General features: G+C 47.6%; 1 protein-coding gene across 2 annotated transcripts in view; it reads left to right on the top strand.

Annotated features, from left to right (window-relative positions):
• CTCFL (CCCTC-binding factor like) overlaps nt 1–18,714 on the top strand; it is a 29,201-nt gene extending 10,487 nt beyond the window's left edge. Inside the window, exons 7-11 of one of the 2 annotated variants that reach the window (XM_027622546.1) lie at nt 316–465; nt 2,368–2,528; nt 4,836–5,018; nt 12,446–12,566; nt 17,188–18,714. In XM_027622546.1, the coding sequence (XP_027478347.1) occupies nt 316–465; nt 2,368–2,528; nt 4,836–5,018; nt 12,446–12,566; nt 17,188–17,294 (722 nt within the window). In that variant the 3' untranslated portion in view covers nt 17,295–18,714. Of the gene's footprint in view, nt 1–315; nt 466–2,367; nt 2,529–4,835; nt 5,019–12,445; nt 12,567–17,184 lie in introns of both variants that reach the window. The other variant, XM_027622545.1, reaches the window with a different exon arrangement.
• Nucleotides 18,715–19,180: the final 466 nt, after the last annotated feature.

The raw sequence follows: 19,180 nt of genomic DNA, 5'->3' as shown, positions 1-19,180 counted from the left end.
TATGAAGACTATGTTTACGTGTATGTCTCGTTCTGTACACCAGGGTGGGAACCGGGTGGCCCACCAGTAGCCCCCAGATGGGCGGAGGGCCGCCTGTCTGGGCCACTGTCCACACAGCTGTAGCTGATGTAACGTTGTCTGGGCTTGATTTGGGCATCGGGCTCCAATCGTGGGGCTAAATGTACAGGGAAGGGGTTGAGAAAGGGGCCTCAGGGATAAAAGAAAGGCTTTCAGCTCCAGGGAGCTTTGGAGAGGATCCAGGCTTGCTGGGCGAAGCCACCGTGCAGAGGGTCACTTTCGTCGTCCCTGTCACAGGTGAGAAGCCGTATGAATGCCACGTGTGCCACGCACGCTTCACCCAGAGTGGCACCATGAAAATACACATCCTACAGAAGCACAGCGAGAATGTCCCCAAATACCAGTGTCCGCACTGTGCCACCGTCATCGCAAGGAAGAGTGACCTGCGTGAGTGTCTGGCTTAATGAACTTCCTTTAAGGACAGTATTGGTTGGCTCTTAGGGGGACAAAGCCTGGAACCCGTGGAGCCCTGGGCCTGATGACAGGGAGGCCCTTGGTCTGCAGGACCAGCTCCTCAAGAGGGTTTTTTTCCAGAGGTCCTGCGGTGCCATCTAGTGGCGAGATTGCAGAAGTACGGGTTCATGGCTTGTTTGGGGAGTCCTGGCCTAGAGCCTGTTCAGTTCCAGGTGCACCTGCTAAGCAGTCACGGGTATTTAAGCTCCTAAAGCACTTCCACGGATACTGTTTCATTCCATAGTAGGCCTGTTTTTACAGATGATGGAGGGGCTTAGACAGCATGCATTGCTCCACGGTCCCCTAAGCTGGGCGGTGCCAGGGTGCCAGGAGGTGGCCTGGAGGTAGGTTCTGACTCTGTTAGTGTTCTCATCAGTGATACTCTGCAAACCTTTCTTAGACTCTTGCTGTGATCCTAAAAAGTTCAGGGAGCCGAGGTTACAAAAGGAAGAACTTCAACAGCCCTCTCTTTAGGGAACTCACTTCAGTAAAAGAGGCCAGCCTATGGTCTGAAATCCTTGCTGTGATATGGTACGCCCTCTCAACGGCAAGAAACATCACAGAGCAAAAATGGAATGTACCGTGAGTGACTCTGAATGCCAGATTTAGTAGTCTGGGTTTTGTCCTGCCCACAGGGAAAACCGGGCAGTATTTAGGAGTGGGAGCAACCTGTGAGTGAATGAGCCTCCTTCCTATGTTTTGGGGCTTCTAGGCTTCCCATTTTCCATGATCTTACTTCTCTTGCCAAAGCGTGTAACACTCAGAACATGCTGGCACAAATACAAGTCACCGATTTGCCCGGAGAAATTCTGGAGATGAGATACACGGTTTTGAGAACATTTCTGAAAGAGTGAGGGTGTTTTATGAAGCCTTAACTTTTCTTTTTTTTTAATCTGGAACATTCTGTCAATGTTACTGTAGTTACTGGCATGCCACAAAACACAGCCCAGTGGGACTTTGTAGGGTACAAGAGCCACAAGCCTGTTGCCCAGAAAGGAAACAGGGCTTTGACAACACGAAATGATGTAGATCACACCTCATTTCAGTAGGCAGCCCACTCCGCATACCTGGTAAGATGCTTTGTGAACCAGTGAAGTCTTCCTGCCCCCATTGGAGAGATCAGGCTCCTCAGTGACTGAGTGAGCACATCGCGGGTGTGCCTCCTCCAGGTGTCCATTGGGGTTAGCCTTTTCCACAAAGGACCACAAAACCACCATGCATTAGACTCAGTTCAACAGAAATTATTCTAGAGCATGTCCAATCAGACTTCACTGCGAGTCCTAGGTCAGTTACTACAGAGGAAAGAACCAGGGCATTGACTTCCAACAGAACATCTGGGCTTTTTTTTTTAAGTTAAGATACAGAGGTTATATGTTTTTAAGGTGAAACCACCTTAACATTATCCTAAAAACCCGCCCGCACCATGATAAGGTTCTCGAGGTGCTTTGTTCATTGAACACGTTGGGTCCGATATGCCCCAGCCTAAACGGCGTCTCACTCTGTGGTGAAAAGGGTATTCAGCGGACTCGTCAGCATGTGGTGCATTCTGAGCAGCAGCGCCCAGTGGGGAAGGATTTCGTTCCCTGGGAGGCAGTTGGCAGTATCTAGAGGCATTCTGGTTGTCACACCTGGGGAGAAAAGGATGCTACTCGCATCTACTGGGCGGAGGCCAGGGACACTGCTAAACTTCCTACAGTGCCCAGGACGGCTCCCCCAAGAAGAAACCAGCTCCAGGTGCTAGTAGTGCTGAGATCCAGAAGCCCCAACACGAGGCTCGGGAGAGCAGCTAACAGAAATAATACGGTTTCAGCACCTACCGTTCTGTCGCTATTTTAGGTGTCCATCTGCGCAACCTGCATACTTACAAGGCCACAGAGATGAAGTGTCGCTGTTGTTCTGCTGTCTTCCATGAACGCTATGCCCTCATTCAGCACCAGAAGACTCATAAGAACGAGAAGAGGTTCAAGTGTGAATACTGCAGTTATGCCTGCATGCAGGTACTAGGTTTTGGGCAATTTGGGGAGGCAGAGGAAGGCAGCGGTGTATGCAAGAAGGGCGGGTCAGGAGGGGATCCTCTGTCACTTTGAAAATAATGAACAAGGTCATGCTTTCTTGAAAGATGGTGTTCAGAATAACCAGAAAGCAGCCAGGAGCCAATACGTCAAAGCCACAGTTCTTAAAAGTATGGTTGACAGGGGTGCCTGGGTGAGGCAGTCGGTGAAGCATCCAGCTCCTGGTTTCAGCTCAGGTCATGATCTCAGGGTCATGGGATCGAGCTTCGAGTCAGTCTCCACACTCGATGAGGAGTGTGCTTGAGGATTCTCTCTCCCTCTGCCCCTCCCTCCCTGTGCGTGCTTTCTCTTTCTCCCTTTCCTCTCTAAGATAAATAAAATCTTTAAAAAAGAAAAAAAGGTATGGTTTACAGACCCCTGCACGTCCTTGAAACCAGTCAGGGCCGTAAATCAAGATGATCATTAACTAACTAATTCATGCCAACACAGTATTTGCCCTTTTTTGCTATGTTGACATGGGTGGTGATGGTGCCAAAGCGGTGGAGGTGCGTCAGAACCAAGCTGAGCAGTGACACGAAGCAGGACTGGTCTCTGCTGTGTTCCTCACAGTCCTATTCTGGCTGCAAAGATAAAGGGCAGTTTTCCTTAAGACTGTTCTCGATGGGGCGGTGACAGTTACCGGCTTCGTTCAGTCTTGACCCTGAATACTTATACCGATAAGGTACCACTGCCATCTCCCGACAAACCCAGTGGCTGTCGGGAGGGAAGCTCCTGGCACATTGTCCGAGTTGCCAGCTCAACTAGCCATTCTTTCCTGAGCTGCTGTTTTCACTTGAAAGAACAGGTGACAAACTCTGCTGCTTCCATCTCAGACATGTGGCAACACCCTGTGCCTTTTTGGAAAGTAAATAAAGTGAGTCAGTCACTTCAAGGAAGATGTGTTGGCAAAGATATGATTTCAGCTGTCACGAGGAAATAAACAATTAGAAGTTTGCATTTCCACCACCACGAGCTTGACAGCTTGCTAACACTTGAAGACTTTTTTAACGAGACTTGAGCGATTTTAAGAAAACATTGCTTTATACGGTGTCATGAAATGTGTCAACAGTTAGAAGATCTCCATAGCTCAATAAACTGAGATTTACCAGATGACCAATCAGTCCATTATTTTACAAAATCATGCATATAGGTAAAAGATTCACTCAAAGTATAAGAAAGATCAGTGGATTGAAATGGAATGGAATACAAAAAGGACCCTCTTCCCCACATGCCCTTCCACCGACCCTCTTCCCAGGACAGCGTCACTCAGTCCCACCCTGGGAGTCAAGGTCCCACCAGGGCCACGCTGTCCAGGAAGGAAGGTGAGGGGAGAGGCAGGTGGGGAACAGGGTACCCATAGGAGGGAGCCTTGGAGGAACACGGTCAGTTCGGTTACGAACAGTAACAAAGAAGTGGGCATGTGTCTCCTCTGCGTGATCCTAGCATTTTAAATAAAACGGGTCCTTTTGCTTGACCTTATATATATTTGTGTCCTGCTTCTCCAAATTATTTACTGATGTAAATCTTAGTTAAAATCTCTGGTTGTTTCTTTGCTAAGACAAGTTATTATCACTGTTATGCTTTTAAATAGATATTAAGATTTGTCCTAATATTTATCAGGAAGCAGGAGGGGAAATATTTAGAGGCTTAATATTCTTCCAACCCCAAATAGCCACTGACTTGAAACTCTGACATTAGATTTTTTTTTTAATTATTTATTTGAAAAAGAGATCTCGAGTGCGTGAGCAGGGGGAGGGGCAGAAGGAGAAACTCTCCAGCAGACGCCCCACTGAGAGCAGATCCGAGGACCCTGAGATCATGACCTGAGCCCACACCAAGAGTCGGATGTTAACCAATCAAGCCACCCAGGCTCCCCTCTGACATTAGATTTTTGTGTTCAGGCTCTATCTGCCCTTTGTAAACTCAGGTCATTGCAAATAGTTACAGAAGTCGGGCTGCAAATCCCTGAGCTCTCTTGGAGGGCCAGGTGATTATTGTTTCACTCTGCAAGGAATGTTCCACCGCATGCCCCGAGCTCGCTGGTGGCTCACAGCAGGGTGGACGGGTTTGGTTCCTAGATGGCCAGACTGTAACCCTAGCAATGCCATCCTGACAATGTCTGTGCTGTCATTTATCTTAATCATATGCTCATCGTTGGGGAGGGAGGAAAGGTATATAATAAATAATGTCAAGGACTAAAAAAAAATCCCCATAGGTAGCTCAGCTGCTTGTCTTCCTTCCCATCCCTCCTAGAAACGTCATATGACCGTTCACATACGCACCCACACTGGAGAGAAGCCGTTCCCCTGCCTCTCGTGTGATAAACGTTTCCGACAGGAGCAACTTCTAAATGTGCACTTCAAGAAATACCATGATGCCAATTTCATCCCGGCCGTTTACGAATGCCCCAAGTGTGGCAAGGGCTTCTCCCGCTGGGTAAGCTTACTTAAGTCACAGTAAGTCCTCCCCGAAGAGGTTCCTCTGTTTCACGGGCGCTGACACACTCAGGGGTTTAAACCCAATTATAGAAACTTGTCAGGGCTGAAGGCAGCATCTGTCCTGCCTTAGGGAAGTGGTTATTAGTTTTTTGGAGTCACAGAGCTCTTGAAAATCTTACCAAAGTGTGGTCTCCCCTTCCGTGAAAAAAGACAATTCTGCAAACAAAATCTTACAAATCGTTCTAGGGAATTCTCATACTCCCCAGAATCTTCAAAGACTCCTGCTTTAAGTGTAGCATTTTAACATTGTTCCTGTGAATTAGATTTAGGCTATTTCACAGAGAGGATGCAATTTTCAAAATATCTCAGAGATGTTCTTAGAGCGGTGTTGTTGGTACTCTGATAAGAAATACGTTTAGTCTTCCGTGTTTTGTTTTTTTTTAGGTGCCATATTATTTATCTGTTGCTATCTAACACATCACCTCAAAACTTAGTAGCTTAAAAAACAACAAACATTTATTACCGCACATTCTCTGTGGGGCAGGAATTTGGGAGGGGCTTGGATGGATGGGTCTGGCTCGGCGTCTCTCATGAGGTTACAGTCAGGATATTGTCCGCTGGGGGCCACATCACCCAAGGCCTGGAGGGGCTGGAGGCTCCACTCCCAAGATGGTGCCCTCCCATGACTGTTGGCAGGAGGCTTCAGTTCCTTACCACGTGGACCTCCTCATTGGGCTGCTCGAGTGTCCTCATGACCCAGAGCAAGGGGGAGAGGGGGAGAGAGCAACTGTGCCCTTTGTCAGCTAGTTTTAAAAGTGGCCCATTACTTCTGCTCATTAGAAACGAATCACTAGGTCCAGCCCACATCCAAGAGGTGGGGGGCGGTGTTCCTTTTGAAAGGAAGAGCGTGGAAGAATTTGTGGTCATTGCAAAACCACAACAGATGATGAGCCAGGTCTCTAGACAATGTATGCGCTCCCGGCTAGCTTTTATAAAAGTTTTGAATTATCTGAAGTTGACTCTTTACGGGGAGAAAGCTTTATCTTTTCTCTTTGTGGTTTCCTGGGTAATTCTGGAGTGTTAATACTCCTAAGTTCAACTTTTCAAATACAAGTAGTGACAACACTCCAAACACAGCGTTCATACCGAGTTAACGTTGTAAAGAGTCAATATTGTAAAGAGCCTGCCCTTTGGTGTGAAGAACCAGAAAACAGAGAAAAGAATGAGTCTGCCTCATAGAATTCCTCAGAACATACAATCAGAAGTTTTGAAAACTTTTCTTGCGTTCAAGAAAGTGTATTCGGACTTGCATCTAGAATACAGGCGTACCTTGGGGAGGGTGTAGGCTTTAGTTCTCCAGTAAAGCACCTCAGATAAAGTGAGTCAAAGGAATGTGTTGGTTTCCCAGTGCATATAAAAGTTACAGTTACACTATTGCTATAGTCTATTAAGTATGCAATAGCATTATGTCTTTAAAAAAAAGTACGTACCATAATTTAAAAATACTTCACAGCTAAAAAGTGCTAACCATCATTTGAGCTTTTGGCAAGTTGTAATCACTGATCACAGATCACTATAACAAATACAATAATGATGTAAAAGTTTGAAATATCGCGAGAATTACACAAGTGCGATGCAGAGATACAGTTATGAGCTTTCTGGAAACAGCATCAGTAGACTTGCTCGATGCCAGATTGCTACAGACCTTCCATTTATAAAAAATGCAGTGCCTGCAAAGTGCAGTAAAGCAGAGTATGGTAAAATGAGGAGCACCTACATATAAAACCTCTTACAGTGTAAGGATAAAAAGACAAATACCCAGTGAAAAATAGGCAGAGGATCTAAATAGACATTTCTTCACACAAGATCTACAAATGGCCTATAAGCACATGAAAAGATGCTTAGCGTCGTTTGTTGCTCGGGAAATGCAAAGCAGAATCGTAGCGAGAACATGTAGGGCCAGCCATGGAGGTGGCTACAGTCAAAGGAAACCGATAACAAAAGATACGGGAACATCAGAGCCCTCCCACAGCGCCGGTGGGATCTGAAAATGGTGACGCCACCTTGGAAGATAGTCTGGCTTTTTCTCAAAAAGTGAAACATAAAGTTAGTGCACAATCCAGCAGTCCCACTCCCAGGAATATACTCAGAAGGACCACACAGAAACTTGTACGCGAATATTCAGAGCAGCGTCATTCATAAACAGCTCCAAAAAGCGGAAACTACCCGAAGGTACATCAACCGATGATGAGATAAAACATTGTACATCTGTGCGATGGAATATTACACAGCCATTAAAAGGAATGTGTACATGTGACAACGTGGCGAACCTTAAAAGAAGCCATATATTCTGTGATTCCCTTTCTAGGAAATGTCCAGAATATTCACAGAGACGGAAGGTAGCTTAGTGGTTGCCAGGGGCTGAAGGAGAGGAAGACGGAGAGTGACTCCTAAGAGCGTAGGGTTTCTTTTTGAAATGTTGTTCTGAAATTGATGGTGGTGATGGCTTTACAACACTAGGAATAAGCCACTGAATTACACAATTTAAATGGAAGAATTGTATGGTATATGAATTAAATCTCAATAAAGCTGTTAAAAAAATTAAATAACCCGTTTCCAGTTCCACTTGGAAGTTGCCACTCTGTCCTAACAACAAGTAAACACCTGAATAGATTGAAAAATCAACTCTTCTAGGATCTGTAGGGAGAGGGGAGCACACAGGGCCAACCACCGCCCCGAAGAATGGAGACGGACAGGTGAACACTGAGTCACGGGTTCCAGAGCAGCGACTCGCGGACAGAAGCCTCCACGGGAACCAGCGCCGGGGCGGGAAAACCTGAATGGTAATTGAGGACTTGCTGGAGGCTCAGGTGGACAAGTCCGAGAGTTAGAAACTATAGTCAAAGTCACAGGGGCCCCCCACTGTACGGGGGGTTTTACCACCAGGAGCCCGACCAGGTTCCCACAGTGAACGTCAGAAAAAGAATCCCCTTCTGCTTCCCTCCAGCCGGGGAAAGGGGAGGAAGTGATCTGAAATACCCCAGAACCTTCTGTTCTCTTTAACAAGGTCTCCCTCTGGGGAAACCAGTTGACCAGAGCCTAATCCGCTGGGGTATCATCAGAACTAAGTGACCCGGTGGAAGGGAGATACCTGACTCCAGCCCACAACAGCCCTCTGGTCCCACCTGAGATGGGAAATAAAAGCGAGAAACACTTGTGAGGTTCACGGTCCAGAAGCACAGCTCACGGACACAGTGAGACCCGGTCCCAGGCTACAGAGCACGCCCCCTCCCCCCACCTCCCCTCCACGTTCCCAAAGCTCTGTTTACAGCTGCTCCTTTTCCCCAGGGCGTCAAGTCCAGCTGTCAGGAAAACTTAGTAAGTCATCCCCAAAGGCAAAATCACAGTTTGGAGAGACAGAACAGCAAAAACAGGCATGGCAGGGATGTTGGAATCATCACGAATTTAAAACAGCCCTGATTCCCACGCTAAGGGTGCTAGTGGATAAAGTAGACGGCACGCAAGACCAGGTGAGCAACATGAGCAGAGAGATGGAAATCCTAAGAAAGAACCACAAAGAATTGCTACAATGGAAATGAAAAAAGGTTTGATGAATGAAATCAAAGAAAAACTGTATAAATGGAGGAAAATAGTCCATGTTTATGGATAAGAAAACAATGTCAAGATGTCAGTCCTTTACAACTTCATCTGTAGGTTCAGTGCAATTCCCATCAGAGTCTCCGCACATTAGGGACACCTGGGTGGCTCAGTCGGTTGAGTGGCTGGCTCTTGATTTCGGCTCAGGTCATGATCTCAGGGTCGTGGGAATCCGTGCTTAGCGAAAATGAAAAATCTAGAAGGAGACCTGACACCCTTCACTAAAATGAATTCAAAATGGATCACAGACCTAAAGGTAAAATGCAAAACTATAAAACCCATGAAGATAACAAGAGAAAATCTTGTTAGGGTTTGGCAGGGACTTTTCAGGGACAACACTAACGGTGCCATCCATGACAGAAATCATCCGTAAGCTGGCCTTCACTAAAATGCACGACCTCTGACTCCAGAAGACAAGCTACAGGGAGAAAAGATACGCAAAAGTCACATCGGATAGAGGACGGTCATCCAAAATACACAAAGAACTCTTAAAACACAACCCTAAGAAAACAGATAACCTGATTTAAAAAATGGGCCAAGGATTTTTACAGACCCCTCACCAGAGAACATGTACAGGTGGCAGGTAAGCACATGAAGAGATGCTCCACGTCGTACGTCATCAGGGAAATGCAAATAAATCAAGACACCACCACACACCTATCAAAAATGGCCAAAAATCCAGAGCCCTGAGGATACCAGACACTGGCCAGGATGTGGAGCAGACCAAGCACTTGGGCGTTGCTGGGCGGCATGCAAAATGGTGCAGCCACATTGGAAGACAGTTTGGTGGTTTCTTATAAAACTAAACATACTCTTACCATGCAATCCAGCACTCACACTCCTATTCACCCAAAGGAGTAGAAAACTTACGTCCACACAAAAACTTGCACCTGGATGTTTATAGCCGCTTTATTCGTAATCACCAAAACTTGGAAGCAACCAAGAAGTCCTTCAGTAGGTGATGGATAAACAGGTCCATCGAGATAATGGAGTAGTGTTCAGGACTACAAAGAAATGAGCCATCAAGCCATGAAGACATGAAAGAATCTTAAAAGCATATTACTAAGTGAAAGAAGCCAATCTGAAAAGGGTACACACTGTACGATTCCAGCCATAGGGCATTCTGGAAGAGGCAGAACTACGGACACAGTAACAAGATGGGTGGTTTCCAGGGGTTGGGGAGGAGGGATGAACGGGTGCATCACAGAGGAGTTTTAGGGCAGCCAAACTAGTCTGTGTGATACCAGAATGGTGGATATGGTCATTATACATTTGTCCACACCCACCGAACAAACACCACCAAAAGTGAACCTCAGTATAAACTGCAGGCTTTGGGTGATTGTGATGTGTCCATGTAGGTTCATTGATTGTAACAAAAGCATCTGGTGAGGATTCGGATAATCGGGGAGGCTGTGTGTGGTGGGGGGGGCAAGGGGCGTAAGGGAAATTCTGTCTCCCTCTCAATTATGCTCTGAATCTAAATCTGCCCTAAAATATGAACTCTTTAAAAATAAAGAAATATGTGCGTATCTGGATACTTGAATCCAACTTAATTTTTAGAAAGTGCGTCATTCACAAACTCCCATTCTTTAACACGCGATGGTTTCCACACCAGAATGTTGTAGGGCCGTGGGCGCCTTTCTTCCCCAGTGAGGACCCCTGCTCTGGATTCCAAATGCTGGATCCCTCCTCTCCTGAGAAATAGTCTTCTGACGCGTATGTCTGTCATATCACTCTGCCCCCTGAGTCCTAAATAATCTAAACGTCATATTGGTTTACTTAAAATCTTAGTGCACTTACGTTTTAAAGGCTGGATGTGTTTTTGGCTGTTTATTAATCCAAAGCTGATGTCCAGAGTCGTTAGCCATGAGCTTCATGAATTTGGAGGGAGATTGTGTGTATGTGTGCACGAGTGTGTTCATTGCTGGGGGAGAGGCCATTGCGATCATCATATCCTCAAAACAATCCTTGGCCCCAAAAGGCTCCGTTTGTGCATGATCATCGTATACATCAGGGGTCGGCAAACTTTCTTCTGTATAGGGCCAGGTAGTAATATTTTCAGCTTTGCAGACCAGTTTCTGGCCCAACTACTGTTGTAACACAAAAGCATCCGTAGATGGACAATTCATAAACAAATAGACATGGCAGTGTTCCAGAAAACTTTATATATATATATATATATATATATATATATATATATATATATATATATATATTTTATTTGAGAGCGAGAGAGTGAGTGAGAGAACACAAGCAGGAAGAGTGGCAGAGGGAGAAGGAGAAGCCGGCTCCCCACTGAGCAGGGAGCCTGACAAGGGGCTCCATCCCAGGACCCCGGGATCATGACCCAAGCCGAAGGCAGACACTTAACACACTGAGCCACCCAGGCGCCCACCCCCAGAAAACTTGTTTTTCAAAAACAGTTGGCCGACTGGATTTGACCCATGGACTATCATTTGCCAACCCAAAATGGAAGAAGTTTCAGTAACCTGTAACAGCCCCCCTCCACTTACACATGAATCCTTCCCCTTCTACAACCAGGACAGTCCAGCGGAGCACCATGCTGAAGCCAAAGTAGAAATTAGGTGCAAGATTTTATATCATCAGCAAATTGACTGACACGTCACCAGGATCTTACTTTCCAAATGAACTTCCCAAACAGTGAAAGATTCCTAACTTAAGTCATCCTAAGTGTTCCTATGTAAGAATGCATTGTTAATCGGCTTGACCGGGAAATCCGTGACTTCCCTCTTAATTTTGAGTGTTGTGTATACGTTCAATAACTCCATGCATGATAGGCCAGGAGAGAGGTTGGCAGGGCAGTGAAATTCATACGGTGTATGATTGATTTTCTTAAAATTGACAGTCTATTGAATTTCTGGGTCAACATCAAGCCTCACTTTGGAGAGTAGATGCATTCTAGAAGAATAGATGTTGTCTTCTCATTGATTTCTATGATAAAAATATATATATTTATTTTTATTTTATTTTATTTATTTATATTTACTTATATATAAATATTTATATACTTATTTATATAAATTTATATTAAATTTACATATTTAATAAATATACTAAAATAATAAATATAAAATGTATATATATAAATAAAAATATATATATTTAAAATAAGCTCGCTTTTGGCTAGTCCTAAACACAACAGAGGGGTCCCCTTTTTTAAAAAGCCACCTTTTTTGTACAAGAATATACCAGGCATCGGGCGCCTGGGTGGCTCAGTCGGTTAAGCTTCCCGCTCATGATTTTGGCTCAGGTCATGATCTCAGGGTCATGGGATCAAGTCCTGTGTTGAGGTCTGTGCTCAGCGCAGAGTCTGCTTGTCCCTCTCTCTCTGCACCTCTCCCCACTTGAGTGCGCTTTCTCTCTCAATCTAAAATAAGTAAATATCTTTTTTAAAAAGAAAGAAAGAAAGAATATACTAGGCACACGTTTCCCCACTTTCCAGCGCCTGGGTCTTTACCTGTGGGATTCTAAATGGCATTCCGGGGGCGCCTGGGTGGCTCAGTTGTTAAGCGTCTGCCTTCGGCTCAGGTCATGATCCCAGGGTCCTGGGATCGAGCCCCGCATCGGGCTTCCCTGCTCCGCGGGGAGTCTGCTTCTCCCTCTCCCTCTTCACCTGCTTGTGTTCTCTCTCTCGCTGTCTCTCTCTCTGTCAAATAAATAAATAAAATCTTTAAAAAAAAATAATAATAAATGGCATTCCGTCGGGGCTGCTGACTCCCCGCGCGCCCCGTGTCATTTCTCCAACAGAGTAACATGCAGAGACACTCGGCGAAGTGTGGCTCGGGGCCAGGAAAGCCAGCTGCCTTGGGGAAAGCGAGAAGAACCAAGAGAAAGCCAGCCGTGCCAAAAGAGGCAGTCCAGGAAGACGGTAACTCTTTTTCAACCAATGGGGTTCTAACCTGGGAGTGATTTTCTTGGTATCACGTCCTGGGTGCTGCGTGTTACCGTGCAGGGGACGCACTGGTGTGTCCTGGGCCCCACTCTGTGGCCGCCCCCTGCCACCTCGGACAGATTTTGAGCTTCATTTTGCCCGGGTGGGTCCCTGGCGCAGTGGGCTTGATGGCTTCTGCACCTGTCAGAGCGGCAGAGTGCCTCCCCCCCCCCCCGGTTGGCGTCCACACCCCCCGTCACGGGGGCTCCTGGCGGGCCAGGCTGCCTAGGCGGAAGGCTACCCCCTCTTGAAGCTGGCGGGCTGTCTCCTGTACCTGGCAGGTGCCGTGTAAATGTCCTGGGGCTGCTGCAGCAGTGACCACAAACTGAGTGGCTTTGGAACAACGCAGGCTTACCGTCTCTTAGCTCTGGGGCCCAGAAGTCCTAACTCAAGGTGTCAAAAGAGCTTGTGCTCCCTATGAAGGTTCTGGGGAGATGCCCACCCGCCTCTTCCAGCTGCTGGTCTCTCCAGGCATCTCTTGGCTTGTGGACACATCACCCCAGCCTTCTTCCCTGTCTGTCTCTCCTCTCCTTTCCAAGGACACCTGTCCCTGGACGTAGTAACTGGAAAATCCAGGATGATCTCATCTTGAGACCCTTGACCTAATTATATTTTCAGAGATCCTTGTTCCACATAAGGTTACAGTCACAGGTTTGGGGGGATTAGGATGGGGAACCTCTCTCTTTTGGGGCCACTGTGGGCATCAGAGTCTTTATCATTGGCCTCAGGGGGGCAGACGTGGGTTCCCAGGTTAGAGCAAAAAGGGCCTGTGTCCAGTCTGCCCTGTGAAAGGCTCTGCTCCGTGAGGGGACAGACCTGACTCTTCGGACGTGTTCTGTTACGGTGTCCATTCCTGTCCTATGAGAATCTCAGAACTGAAAAGCATGGCTGGAAACCACATGACCTTATCGCGTAAACAAACGGAAAATGTTTGCATGACATCCTCATTCTTAAATGCCCCGTATTTTGATCCCAGCCCCAATCCTTGACTAGTGAATGTTCCCCCGGATAGCAGCCAGGCGTTTCCTTGCTTCAGAGTTGCCAGATAAAATAGGGGTTGCCCGGCTAACTTTGAATTTCGGATAAACAACGAATACTTGTTTAGGGTGAGTATATCCCACCTGCTACTTGAGATATACTTGTACTAAACAGTCCCCCTGTCTGGGAAGCGGGTGGTGGGCCTGGAGATCTTCTGAGCAGGACACAACGAGCTGTTCAGACCTCCCTCCACGTGTCCGCGTCTTCCCGCCCCGGGCTGGAGTTCGGACAGGAGTTCAGACTGGTGTTCCAGCCGTCCTCTCCGAGCTCCCCGGCTTCTCCGTCTGCAGGCACAGGTCGGCCCGCCGTGCTTGCGGGGTAAACGCAGAAGAGAAATGAACATCCCAATACGAATATAAAAACGACGGAGCCAGCCTGGACCAGACTGGTCTTTACACTGACAGTGTCGTAAAACACCACTTTTTCATGGTTTTACGGAGGAGTCCCACCGCCACCGCCCCCCCCCCCCACGGCCTTCTGAGGTCTGAGGCCCCGTGGTGACTCCGCCTGGCACCCGCCTCCCTGTTCCTACCTCCGCATTTCCCCTCCCTCGCCTGCTGGCCTGTTGCCCGCACCCAGCCTGCTCCCACCTGCCAACCTTAAACACACCCAGGTGTCATAAGAAAAAAAATGAACCCCCGCACGACGCCCACCCTCCCTGGTCCAGAAACTCCCATCATGTTCCCGGGGGGCTCACTCCTGCCCCTCCCGGGCCCCTGCATCTGCCTTCTGCCCCGTCACCCCACTGAGGTGCCCGGAGGCTCCCTGTTAGCACGTCCCACTGGCCTGTCCCTCCTCGGCAGCCGTGGCACCACTGACTGGTCACCCCTCTTGACCATGGCTCCTCCTGCTTGCCCCACATGCCTCCATCCTCCTGGCGTTTTCCCTTGTTCCCCCAGCCGCTTCTCCTCCTCCTCTCCTACCCACAGCTGCTCTCACCTCGCCTTGCGTCCACAGTGGCGCCCCTCAGCGCCTATATGACTTGCGCACCTGCGCCCACCCCACACCTGCATGCAAGACCCTCACCCTCTGCCGTGGCAGGGCCCTGGTGATCTGGACTGCCGTCCCCGTGCCGCCGCTGCCTGGCGAGCGTCCCCTCTTGGCGGTCTCCAAGTCCGTCCATTTAAAACTGAAGTCTTGCCACCTCTCTGCTGTCCCTCCCACCCCCGGGCTCGTTCTCTCCTGATCCGTGCTGGTGTTTGCAGCCATGACCCACTGGCAGCGCCCCCACCCACTTCTCAAGGCCACAGGTGTGGGACCAGGTCCACCCTGTCTCCCCAAGATGTCCGGGACCCCCGTCTCAGCGCCTCTCCCCTCTGTTCCTGCTACCCACCACCGGAAGCCCTTCCCTGTGCACCCCGCACTGCGAAGGCTGGGACCTCGGGTGTGGCTTACCGCCTCCCACCCTCTCGGGCACCTAACCATACTGGCCAGACTCACCCTTTGCCTGGAATTCCTGCTGACTCACCCACGGATCCCCAAGATCTCACCTGTGGATCCCGGAGATCTCAGCTCTGCACCCCGACCGGGTCAGCCCCACCTCACGTACACCCCAGGGCTGTGCCCCTGCTCTGCACACCCCCATCTGGTGCTCGGGGTCACATTTATCCGATTCTCTCTCGCCTGCGCTGAGCTCCCCTCCAAGGCGGGCCTGGCCCTCGAGCCCACACCAGGCCTGCCGTTAGCAGGGTTCATTCATTCCCACTTTTCATTCATTCCCTGTCCAACCGGACAGGCAAATAATGAACACAGCCCTTTACTGGAGAAGATAAACAGGTGAGATCCAACTCAAATCTTCCGACCACCATGAAGAGATCCAGAGGCCAGGCTACGGAGATCCACGCTCTTAACTGGGACGGACCCAAAAATGTCCGTATAAATGTATGACTTCTCGGCTAATTAGACGAACCTCCTGGCTCTCTCCTGAGACCTAAATGCAGTATTTTCTTTTAATTATCTATTCAAGCCTCTAAAAATCTTTGGCCAACTCCTATCTGAGTAAGAGTAGCCTTTGTCAGAAGACCAAACGATTGGAGACGGAAGGGTTTTTGAAAATGTCGCCCTTGGTTGGTGACCCGTTGGCCGTGGAGCAGAGTTCAAGTGTACCAGCTTCCACGGTGGCCATGGGCCTCCACGACTGGGTGGCAGCACCTTGCCTGTGTCGACCCTGAGCCTCCCGGACACTGACCCTGAAGTAAACAAAGAACAAAATCAAAGGGGTAAGAGGTGGGTCCGCGTTGACACCCTCTCCCGCTCGGCCTTACACTGGTGTTTGAAACAGGAACATCACTTGGACCAGGTCATGAAGGGCATGCGGAATGCTGCCTGCCCCGAATGCTTGCCTTCCAGAAGGGCAGGAATGGGAAAGTCCTTGTAGGTTTAAAGACGGACAGTGATAAGATTGGGTGTATTAAAACATGTCTCATATTTAGGATGGTCAGCTGTCGCACCCTAAGCGAACATGAATGGAAACAAGTAACTCGGCTTATACTAGCAAAAAATACTTAATTTGCATTTCAGGGGTTTTTAACCTGTTTTATCCAGATAATGGTCTGGCTTCTACTTTGCTGGTGGGTCAGCTGTAGGTCACCCAGCGTTTCGGGGTAGGTCTCTACAAATCAGAGTTCCTTGCGTATGCACGACCCGGGTCTTAGTGCTCTCCCCGCTCTCCCCGCAAAATGCTTCCGGAAACCACAAGCAAGCCTGTCTTCAAACAACCTTGAACCCACAGGAGGTGAAGCTCTGGTGAGTGTGGGCTCTTTGTCTGCCCTTCTCACGGGCAGGCAGTGAAGTTGCGTGGGTGTTCTTGGGGAGTAATTTGGGAAATGGGTGGAGGGATGAATATCATCGGATTTACAGCGGTCTGTTTTTAAGCTCCCAATGTCATACTGGCGAGAATCTGCTGGAGAGTGGGCAGGGTTGGTTATGGACCCAGGCGTGGCTCACGGGGGTGCCCGGCACAGTGCGTGACCCCGAACCGACTGCATGGGCTCCCTGGCAATAGGGACAAATGCCCTGTGAGCAGCTGGCCTTGTCATTCCGGAGACGTCATTCCCTGAGCTCCGAAACAAGGCAGGTGAGCGGCTCGGCCACTGTCGAGTTCTGCAGGGCCTGCGTTCAGCGTAGAGCACGGGTTCTCAGCCAGGGGCGGGCCTGCTTCCCAGCAAACATATGGCAGTGCCTGGAAACATGTTTGGTGTCACAAGTGAGGAGTGGCATTCTTCTGGCTTCCGGTGGGTAGAGACCAGGGGATGCTCCAAATACTGTGCAACACACAGGACAGCCCCCCAGCAGAGAATCATCCGGCCCTAAAAGCTTAGGGGACCAAGGTTCAGAACCCCCTGAAGCACATAGGTGCCATCAGAAATACTTACATGAGTGTCTTATAAATGGAAAAAAAAATCATTTTCTAAAATGTTTGCTATGTTAAACATCAAGGGATTATTTCCAAAAGGTACGTGCACTGTTTTCTTGACTTTATTTTAAATTTGCCTAAACCCTGTGCCTTTTCCCCAAGAAGCTGCCGCTAAGGAGTTGCCCGCCGTGAGGCTGGAGCAGTGCCCGGGAGAGGTGGTTCCTGTCCCCTACGGAGGCGTCGCGGCTGAAGAAGTGACCTGTGATGGCTAAGCGACAGAGATTCAGAGTTCCTGTTTGCAGCGGTTAACTCTTCAAGTTAGAAGTTTGTAGCGTCTTCTTTGAAACAACTAAGTTCGTGACAGTGGAAGGTCTCGATTTTTCCAAAGTTTGGGGTTAGTACTAGGAATTGTTTGCCTATTTTTTTTTTCTACTGGATGGTTCAAAAAGCATGACAACTATTTTATAAAAGGCCCGGATCTTGAATTGGGAGGATAAAACCTCTAACCTATGAATTCATTCACCTGATACTGGTAGGGTGGCCTGCAATGAATGGGCAGTGATTTGGGAGGGGACACTAGTTATCTCAGCTCTAAGTACAGACTATTTAGTGCTTCAGCCAACAGCCAAAGCTGGGATACTTTATGTTAAATTGTACACACCCTTTATATTTCTAATATGATTTTTTAAACCTGAAAACGTAATTTTATATCCTTTTTTAATACAGATGAATTTTCCATAAAATTTAAAGCTACCCTAATACTCTTCATTAGTTCTAAACTCAACAAGAAAGATCTTAATATTGTGGGGGAAAAAAAGCTGAGTAGAAGATGGAAACCTCTAGATTAGACTAGATGGTCATGCGTAATTATTTTACTTTGGTCTACGAGCAAGGTTCACTTTTAGAGTTTGTATTCTTCCTAAATTATGTTTTCTGGCAGGTATGAAATTTCCCTGGTGACAGTCCATTGTCACCTACTAGGATACAGTTCATCACCCTTTTGTTTTGCGAAAACTTTGTTGATACTTTTTTAAATAAGTGGCAGAGTGAGGAGAAACATAATGAAATGTGTACTGATAATGAAATGTGTATTTGTGAAGAAATTGTACTTCGCATGTCATGCCCTGTAATTGGTGAGTATTTCTCCTTTGCCAGTTGAAGAGACTTTTCTCAGCTTCGAGCAACATGCGAAATGCCTCTTTGGTACTTAAAATTCACTAGTACCCATCTTTATAATGATATATTTTTCATACTTTCCTTCTTAGTCAGCAGCTGTGTTTGCTCTGAACTTTTCTCCCCCTAGTTTAAAATCATCCATAGGTCCCAAATTCCGTTTTTTCGCCTTTATTGAGATATGATTAGCAAATAAAGTTGTGAGATATTAAAAGCGTGCATCACGATGATTTGTTACACAGGTGCATTGTGTAAGGACTCCCCCCACCCCACCACCCGGTTAACTAAACTCAAATTCTTAAAATGCTGATCTGCTGATCTTCAAAGTCCAAAAGCCCTGTATAAAGTGAACACGTAGAGGCACTCTCCAGCTGGAAGGGCATTTATTCTTTTCATCAGAGCAAATTAATTGAGTTCACATGATGAGGCTTAAATTCTCCGTTGTGGGCTATTGTGACACTTTGACTTTTTGTAACACCTTATTTGTTGTTTAAAGCTGTTTTGCATAACTCAATAAAATGAAACGACTTAAATTGCTATCTTTGTTTTCTGTGAATGATGGTTCTAAAAAATGTCCCCTTTGCCTGGTAAGGATGTGGAGAAATTGGAGCCTTGTGCACTGTGGGTAGGACTGGAAAATGGTGCGACCACTGTGAAGAACAGCGGGGTCCATCAAAAAATTAAGAATCGAATTACCGTATGATCCAGCAATCTGGTTATATACCCATAAGAACTGAAAGCAGGTTCTCAGAGAGAGACTTGTACACCCAGGGGTACGGCAGCATTATTCACAGTAGCCAAAAGGTGGAAGCAACCCAAATGTCCATCAGTGGGTGAGTAGATAAATAAAACGTGCACTATCCATATGGTAGAACATAATTCAGCCTTGAAGGAAACTCTGGCCCAGGCTACAACAGGGATGAACCTTAAAGACATGATGCTCAGCGAGGTAAGCCAGACCCAAAGGGCAAATACCATATGTTTC

Source organism: Zalophus californianus, chromosome 8 (genome assembly GCF_009762305.2).
Source record: "Zalophus californianus isolate mZalCal1 chromosome 8, mZalCal1.pri.v2, whole genome shotgun sequence".
Taxonomy (NCBI): domain Eukaryota; kingdom Metazoa; phylum Chordata; class Mammalia; order Carnivora; family Otariidae; genus Zalophus; species Zalophus californianus.
Note: the sequence above shows the minus strand (reverse complement) of the source record. Positions and strands in the feature narration are given on the sequence as shown.